At 33.7% G+C, this 9,027-nt stretch overlaps 1 protein-coding gene across 2 annotated transcripts; it reads left to right on the forward strand.

Moving 5' to 3' along the window:
• The first annotated feature begins 963 nt into the window (after positions 1 to 963).
• LOC119689453 lies at positions 964 to 2,022 on the forward strand. 2 transcript variants are annotated; one of them, XR_005253430.1, is made up of 3 exons: positions 964 to 1,128; positions 1,190 to 1,624; positions 1,674 to 2,022. XR_005253430.1 is itself a non-coding variant. In XM_038104285.1 (2 exons), exons 1-2 carry the CDS (start codon positions 1,090 to 1,092, stop codon positions 1,514 to 1,516), a joined length of 366 nt encoding a protein of 121 aa, XP_037960213.1. In that variant the 5' UTR covers positions 964 to 1,089; the 3' UTR covers positions 1,517 to 2,022. The 2 variants fall into 2 exon arrangements, 1 of the variants encoding a protein (XP_037960213.1); XM_038104285.1 differs by having other exon boundaries at positions 1,190 to 2,022.
• The last annotated feature ends 7,005 nt before the right edge of the window (positions 2,023 to 9,027 follow it).

A 9,027-nucleotide genomic window follows, 5' to 3' on the forward strand; every position in this document is an offset into this window, starting at 1 on the left:
TTTTAAAGCTTGAAATCAGCGAGTTTCTTAACTCAGTATATCAACTTGATATCAGTTTCGTATAACTGCTGTTTCTTTATTGTTTTGTTATTTAATATATTAAATAAAATATTCCGATATATCATGAAAAAACATGACATGTATAATACCCTCTTTTTCGCAAGTGAAGTTGACTTTATATAAAAATATGTTCAACAAAATTTGAACATTCCAGAAATATACATTTTTTCCATAAAGTTTCTCTATAAATTTTTTGTGCGAAATGTATGCATGAAAAAAGAAAGCATTCTTAAGTTTATTTTTAAAATAATCTCTTCTCTAATCTAAACATATTTCCCAACGATACTACAGATATGGAGACTATATAGTGGTGCCGAGATATTCAAAATACACGAAATTGGCTAATGAAGTGATGATTCATTCGACGGTGAGTCAGTATTGCTGTCTGAGATGAGTTTTTAAATTTGGGAACAAGACACAGTCGCTGAGGGACAGATCTAGCATAGGAGATTTATTATCTATTAGTTCGAAAGCAACTTTAATTTACGGTCACACGACTGACCAACGGTGAAATGCCGTTGCAACCGCTTTATTTGGAAGACCAGATCATTTGCATCCATCAATATCAAGAATATTTAAACTCTTTTTATTTAACTTGATTCAATACTATTCTTGTCTTTCAAAAGAAAAAACAACTTCAACGTTTGGATCAACTTTCTTCTATGAAATTTTTAAAGAATCAATAATGTTGGGAATATTGGGAAAGTTAATACCTAGGAATAACGAAAGGAGCTGTTTCAAAAGCACCTTCTGTACGCCGGTAAAAATGTATTAGAAATGGTCTAATAATAAATTTACTATGTACGATTGATAAAAACACAATCACTTAATTAACAAAGTAAACATAGTTTATTAATGTGAATTTATGTGTGATTATCAAAATCTGTAATTCAGTATATTTTATTTTCCAACAAAATTGTTCACATTTTGGTCCCGTAAAATTTAATCAAAATTATGACGTTGCAAAAATTTTGGTGAAACTATAAATAAATTGAACTGAAATTCATTGGTTAAATCCAGATTGTAAAAATGTCAAAGGAAATTCCAAAAATGCGTTTGCCGAAAAAAGTAAGTGATAATACTAAACTAAATACTACTAAGACTTAAATCTTAAATTCGCAATACATAGAGCTTCTCAGATGGCTTCATATTGGTAAATTCCAAGAAAACTGAAATGGCGAATATTTATGCAACTATTAGTACCTCTGAAACCCCAAAGAAGGACAATGATGCTAGCTCATCAGTTCAATCGCATAAGAATATCTGTGGTGATGGTATAAATACGTGTTCGTCCATTTATGAATGTGATGAGGAAAGTGATGTCCTAGACAAAATGATAATATCTAAATTGACAGATTTTCAAAATCAGACCATATATTTAATGGAACTTTTAAAAAAATTAGAAAATGGAAAACGGAGTATAGAAGCAATGCAACGCAATGCATGTAACATGTAAGTCTTGTGTCCTGTGAGAAAGAAAACCACCGAAAAGACAAGTTGTATAATAATCGTCTCGAATTCACTGAGTGAAATAAGGAAGAAATCATAGTAAAAGACATTATGGGTAAAAGTTACGTAAGCAACTATATTTACTTTCCTTAATTATACTTTAGACTTCAGAAGAAGCATGGTTTTTATCAAAAGAGGTACAAGAACTTGAAGTTGGACAGAAGAGAGACATTTGATTCTTTAAGTAATAACAGACAAATACATTTGAAGGCTTATTTGTGATGACTGTAAGTAAGGCACAAAATATAGGAACCTCTAATGGACTTAGTCATAGTTACCTGTTTGTTTTGTTTTTGGAAATATGACATTATTGTCATTGCCATGAATTGGCAATCACCTATTTAGTGGTCAATTATTTTTATTTGGCGTGTGCGTCTTTTTGGGCAATTTGAAATGTCAGTATAATTTCGTTTATTTCCGAATAAATTATCAATTGAACAATTTTGATTTAAATTTAGTTTTTGATTTTACTCCATTTTTTTTTTTTACTATTATAAAGGAAGATATACTTTGGGCAGCTAACTTTACTAGCTAATGAAATTTTTCTATGCACTTTTTACTATTAGACATCCTATTTGCTAAATTACAATACGTCCAGAAAGTATCTGGAATTTATAATTTAGAAAACGCGCATTAATCTCATTACCTCAACTTTTTTCTGTTAATTGGTGATATTGTGCTATGTTAATAAGTGCTATTTGAGTGCGATCTGTTACACATTATTTTTACATCAACAGTGTTTATAATTATACTTTTGAGAGTGCTATGATGTTGACTCTGACACGATTTATTAGTTTTAGTCTCGTTTTTAAAGCATCATTCTGAGGATAGTTAGCTAGTTTGTATAAAGTACTCCTAAAGCTGCGTATAACTATTATTTCTAAAGCTTTTTGTTAAGTAAGGATATGAAGAATCTTAAAAAATTATATCGTTGGCGGCCTGTTTTCGATGGGTCAAATTGAACCGCTTTCAGTACTTGTTCTCTTTTGTAGAATTAAAGGTTTCTGATACTTTTTAAGTAATATACAATACTTTCATAGTATATTTTATATTGGTAGTTGGTAAATGCATGTTGCTTGCATGTTTTTGTTTAAATATCCTCCCATCATATTCTACAATAATATTAAATAATATTCATTGCTTGAAATATTAAATTTTCTATTGTCAATTATATGGGAGTAAATAATTTTGCCAACACTAACAATTTTATTTTATCATAAAAAATTAAGAAGTTCATGTCCTAAGATATTTGTGTCTATTTCGAATAGAAAAATAAGATTTTTTTTATTTTCATTCAAGTTCACTTGTGTTTTGGATATAGCTATTTTATAGCGAAGACTGTGAGGTCGCTAGAACCTTATGGTCTAGGTTGGACAAAACTAAAACGAAAAGCCTTTTAGGCTTCAGCAAACCTGCAGTTCATGTGCTTACTGGAGTACTAACGGGGCACTGTGCCATTGCACCTATACTTCAACGGTGGCGAGTTCCAACAAGTGGATTGTGCAGGAGTTGCCAAGATGAAGAGGAGGTAGAATCTATCAACTCCTTCCTGTGTCTCTGTCCAGGACTTCAGACAAGGCGACTACAATGTCTTGATGATCGCTTTTTCACTGGCTTGAAAGAGTTAACGAAAGCAAACTTATCGGATCTTATCAAATTCATCTGGAAAACCAAATAGTTTAACAAGGATTACAAGGATATGCCTCCGGGTGGAAGTACTGACAGCTGCCAGCACGCGCCGTCCGAACCTAACCTGACCTACTTATGAGTGACTTATGAGTTAATTCCAATCAATAACGCAGCAAGAACAATTTATAAAATTCTAAGTTTGAATAACGCATCTGAAGCAAGTCAAATGTATCTAGGTTAATATCTGTCTATGTTTAGCCTACCCTGTGACAGTTTCTGCAATGCGTGTCTACCAGTTATCGAATTAAGGACATCAAAATACCTTCTGTGTTTATGTCCGCGTCTCTGGGGGCCCCCTTGTACAAAACCCTCAACGACATCAAAATACCTTCAGTGTTTATGTTCACGTCTCTGGGGGCCCCCTTGTACAAAACACTCGACGATATCTCTAGCTTTAGCATTGGTCTGATTCTTGCCTATATAATTGCTTTTGGTTGGTTCTAGCTTCATCTCTTCTTCACCGCCCATTATAACGAGGATTTGTGGATTTAAAACGGCTTTCTTAGTTAATTGAGGAGGATTCGGTCCTCGCTCCACCACAACTAACTTTCTAACAAAATAACGCATGTTGGCTTTCCGTGCAAAGCCGAATCGGGTCCAATTCCCGACATCCGAATAATTATGTATATACCGATGATATTTGGTTTTAAAGACCAAATAATAACTAAACAATTCGCGGTGTATGGCGATGGATTAATTTTAAAAATTGAAATATTTTTGGTTTTGAAAATTTCACCTTATTTTGTCATATACTAATATCCATGAATCCTTCAAATTACTTTATATATATGTGTGTGTACTTTTTCAATACCTTTGTGGGATAACATTTCTGTGACAATTTTTTGTAGTTCCAAATTTTTAAATTATTTCCGTTATTTGTTTGATAAGTTGTACAATTTTTCCATAGAATTTTTTTTTTATTGGGGAAAAATAAAAAAATTTATTTAATTTTGTGCTATTGTAGTTCTTGTTGATCTATTATTGTGTTGTTCAACTTGCTGTTGGTGTTGTTGTTGCTGTGGATGTGGATGTGGGTGTTGTAGTTGTTACCTTTTCAATTTCCTTTCAATTTCATCAATAACTTAAAATTTTAGTCACACTGTCGCCTCAAGTGATTTATTGCCGCTCAAATCTTTAACTTCAACTTTTTCGGTTGTGGATAGATGCGGACATATAGCCGCACATACCTCAACAGCGCGCCAATATATGTTCGTAGGTCTGTCCGGCTGTCTGTTGTCTGTTGTCTGTGTTCGCATGTATAAGTTTGGCCTTAAAAAGACATTCCGGTATTATTATGCTGTCATGGTTGGCGAAAAAATGGTCGAAATTGAAAAATATTTTCACAAACTTTTGGAAAATTTTTTTCGTTCACATTTTGTTTTTCCCTTCTTTTTCTTTATTTGCTGTTTTGATCTTTTTTCAATTTTTATTGTGACAATGAGGCAAAATAAAAACTTTAAGTTTTTCAACAATTCACAAAGCAAAAATATTATATATAAAAATAAATATATAATTATATATATAGATATTCGTATAATATGGAAAATAAAAAGCAAAAATATCGAAAAATAAATTTGAAAAAGTTTTGTTGTTGAAAAGTTTTGTTTCGTATTGTTGTTGCTGTTATTGTTGTTGTTGTTGTTTACACCCCAAAGTGTTATGTGTCTGCCTTTGTGCTTACATGTATGCGTGTGATTGAGAATTTCCTTGATAATGCGTCTTGCTTACATGTGTCGTGTGAATCTGTGTGTGTGTGTGTGAGTATGTGTGTGTGGCTATGCTTGTGGGTAGTGGGGACAAATTACAAATTGATTACACTATCAACAAATGTGTTAATATGCAACTGTCATGGTTTGGTGGCTGGAGTTGTGTGTGACAGTGTGAGAGTGTGAGAGTGTGACTGCTAATATGTCTAGAAGTGCTCTCTACAGTTCAATGTAGCAGGTATTTGTTGAATGTTGAATGTTGAATGTGGGTGTGGATGTGGTGAAAAAGACGACAATTTAGTTTGGTAAATATATTAAACCAGAAATTATGTGGTGATTGTTAAACTTGCTTAAACAAATAAATTGAGTTAATATACGGAATGTTAACAAAAACTTATTTAATCAGTGAAATATTTCCAATACATATTTAATATATATTACTCTAACATATAGAGGTTTTTTCGAACAGTAGTGAAACACAATAACAAAAATTTTATTTTTTATATTATTTTAAATCATTGAATTTTTGGCTGATCATACAGCTGTTTCGAGTATTGCCAAATACCCATCATCAGTGGTCTTGGAAATAATTCCTGTATTTACTTATTCGTAAATAATTATTTTTTGAGACTGCAAGTACCAGGAATCGAACTCGGGTCCTGCCAAATGTGAAGCTCAGAATCAGCGCGCCTTAACCAACTGATCCAAAGCCGTACTTGACTTTTTTGTTCACATATTTTTCTCTAACTACATATGTTAGATAGGTTAGATAGGTTAGTAGTTTAAGTTAAGCAGATGATCCTAGGTATCTACTTAGGCCTATTAGCCCATTGTGTTACCGTACAAGAATATATATGTATCAAATAGAAGCGACAATATTTTATTGTCAGTTATGCTGGCAAAAAAAAAGGGAGTTTTTATGTCTTCATTCAATATATATAAGTGTATGCACTCACGATCTTTAATATATATTTTTGCATAAGTGGTAACCATTTGTCATAAGCACTTTTTCAATTCAGTTTGGGCCTCTTGAAAAATATCACATCTTTATCAAAGAAAATCATTGTCCCCGTGCAATAACACATTGGTTTTGAAGACCCTAGTATAACACATTGACAACTCCACTAACAAAAAATCCTTAAAAATTTTAAAAAGTGACAGCTTTCAATTATAGCTGTCAAAATTTGATGACATTTGAACGATCAGATTATAAGTTACTTAACCCCGCCCTAACAATCCTCAAATCCACTTCTGGATTCTCAGGAAGATATGCTGATTTAAGGTCCGTCATCAACTAAAAGACAAATAAATGATATGATTTCTAAGTCTAGTGAAAGCCTAGTGTGGGTTAGTGATAAGCCCCCCAGCCATTAGAGTAAAAGTGCGTAATAGCACTAACTCAAGAACAAGAAGAAGAAGAATTGTTTTGGTCATGCAACTTATTATTTTTTCAAAATAATAGACTCAAATCAATTCCATATATTAATTTATTATCGCTTTTTGATATGAAAATATACCGTGACAGAGATTATTAAGTGCTACCCGGTCTTCGCTACAATGAGAAAAATGGTAAAGTAGTTTCAAAGTCGGTTTTGTTTTTTTTTAAGAACAATAACTTATAATTCGAGCGTTAATTTTTAGTTTATTTCTAAACGTATTTAGTTGAAATAGTATTTATTAACTTTTCACAAAGTTGCACAATAATACTTTTACTAATTTATTTACTAAATTGTTTAGTTACTAAGAGTTGCGTTGACGTTGGGGCGACGCGATGAATACTGATCATGATAATGATAAGTATTCATCGACTATGTGCGCTCCTTAAGTACTCATTTCAAACGAGAGTTTCAAGTGCGTGTTCCTTAAGAAGTCGAGGATTTTTCCTATTGCCACAGCACTCCCTCCTACCGGTTGAGTTTGAACAACGGTGCGATACGAAAATCGAATACAGGTTGTAGCTACTTGCGATAGTCACACAACTTGGTTGAAAAACACACTGATCGGAATGAACGTGTAACCTTCAAAAAGTCAGTTGATGGTTCAGGAAACTTCTTCTCGCATAGTTCTTCCTTTCCATGATTGGCTAAGGAGGGTGGCGAATGCTGTCTGCTGTTGTCTTCATCACTGCTGAGGTAGGCTGGTTTCAACCAGTCAATTATAATAATGCACCTGCTCCCTCTTCTATTAATTACGAAATCCTTAGCCCCTAGCTGTACTACTTGAAAAGGTCCTTCATATGACTGCTCCAGTGGACCTTTTACTTGTTCTGCGCACACGAACACAAACTTATTGGTTTTCAAGTCGTTGGGATCATAAACTGGATGCAACCCATGCCTACTACAGCTGTTAGTCTTTAGCTGAACCTAGATTTTACGTAATAGTGAAAGAAAATCGGTTTCACCTGGTTTTTGGCGTTTTTGTAACAATAGTTGCCCTCGTACACATAAAGAATTTCCGTATAGCTTTTCGACGGGAACTGGCATTAAGATGTTCCTTTAGGGTAGTCCTTAACCCTAGCAGTATCAATGGAAGTGCACGCGTCTAGTCGTTAGTGTTGTGGTAATGCAAAGCCGTTTTTAACGTCCTATGCATGCGTTCAACCTCTGATGTAGGCACCGGCAATGATCAGTAGTTATATTTGGTACAGCCAGCACTACTGGCCAACATGTGAAATGGTCGATGCAAGTCAAACAGTACTGTTTACACTGCGACAGGGGTCTATGTGTACGTGCTAAAAACGTAAATCGACTTCTACGAAGTCGATGATTGGTGTCTTGGCTCAGCGTCTTGGTGTGACGCTGAACTTTAGATGACTGGCACAACATACAGTTCTTAACAAAACTGGCTACGTCCTTTGCTAAACCTGGCCGGACGAAACCTGATTGAACTAATTTGCGCGTTGCTCTCATTCCTAGGTGTGCTAAATTGTGTCGTTTTGTCATTACTTCCTTACGGCAACTGGCTGGGACGAATAGTCGAACATTACAATTGGATATATCGCAAATGACTTCGATATTGGAGATGGGTAACTTGTTGGCAACGAGCTTCAAAAAACTGTCGGTTTGGTTGTTAAGCAAAGCTCATTGTGTGAACCTTGTTCTTTTGCCAACACGTCGACCTCTGATGCCTCGAATTCGAAAGTGCCACCGAGAAAGTGCCACCACTTTGGCATGAACGACTGAAGATTTGGTTCCCGTAAATCGAAGAGCAATTTGCAGTTGCAAGCATTACTAGCGATGTCATTAAATTCAACACATTCGTTTCTGCAATCGAGTCTCAATCAGCAATTATTATCTATTCGCAGGCTTAAAAAAATATTGTAAGGAAAGGGATGTGACTCCAATGAATGAGTCATCATCGCTAAATCTGAGGCACATTTTAAGAAATAAATTATTTTACAAGAGAGGTGTCACAATACTAGAAAAGCGCTGGAAAGATTGTATTAGAGTTGAAGAAGACTTTGTTAATGAATACAGTCAAATTTTGTCAAAAAGTGGTTGTATTATTGGTCATCTTAAGGACTTATTAATCGTTGTGTTATGTCTTTAATGTTTTGAAATAAGATGAGTAAACGACTCAATAATTCAATGTATTGAGTGTTCAGAAAGTCACTTGTCGCGGTAAAGATATGATCGTCTTTTACTGTTGGTTTTCATAATTTCTTAAAAATTTTTTTATAAATAGCTGGTTGTTTACCATTCAGTATTGACTGTTTAAAGTTGTTTTGATAGCATTAATAAAAAATAAGTTTTTCTAAAAAAAAAAACAGGCAACTTTTTATCTTGGAGTATTTTGAATATGACCAGCCTTTATAGGATTAATTTCATCATGACGCAACCATATAGGTCTTATGTCGAAAGGTCTTATACACAGAACCGTAATCTATTGTCAATGCGTTATATAGGTATTCTGAAAGATTGCTATTTTATTTTTTAAGCATTTTTGTATCAATTGAAAACTGCAACTTTCTGATCATTTGTCCAATTGTTTATTTATGCTTCAATAACAATAAAGCTGTTTTTGCGGTAGTTAAAAGTATAGAAAATTACAGTGTCAAATTTAA

Source organism: Teleopsis dalmanni, chromosome X (assembly GCF_002237135.1).
Source record: "Teleopsis dalmanni isolate 2A chromosome X, ASM223713v2, whole genome shotgun sequence".
In the NCBI taxonomy this organism is placed as follows: domain Eukaryota; kingdom Metazoa; phylum Arthropoda; class Insecta; order Diptera; family Diopsidae; genus Teleopsis; species Teleopsis dalmanni.

What these genes read in the sequence shown, in the direction of transcription:
- LOC119689453 (XM_038104285.1), top strand. Translation starts at nt 1,090, where the DNA reads ATGTCAAAGGAAATTCCAAAAATGCGTTTGCCGAAAAAA. An exon ending in AAATGCGTTTGCCGAAAAAA is followed by an intron (nt 1,129 to 1,189) that starts GTAAGTGATAAT and finishes CGCAATACATAG; the next exon opens with AGCTTCTCAGATGGCTTCAT.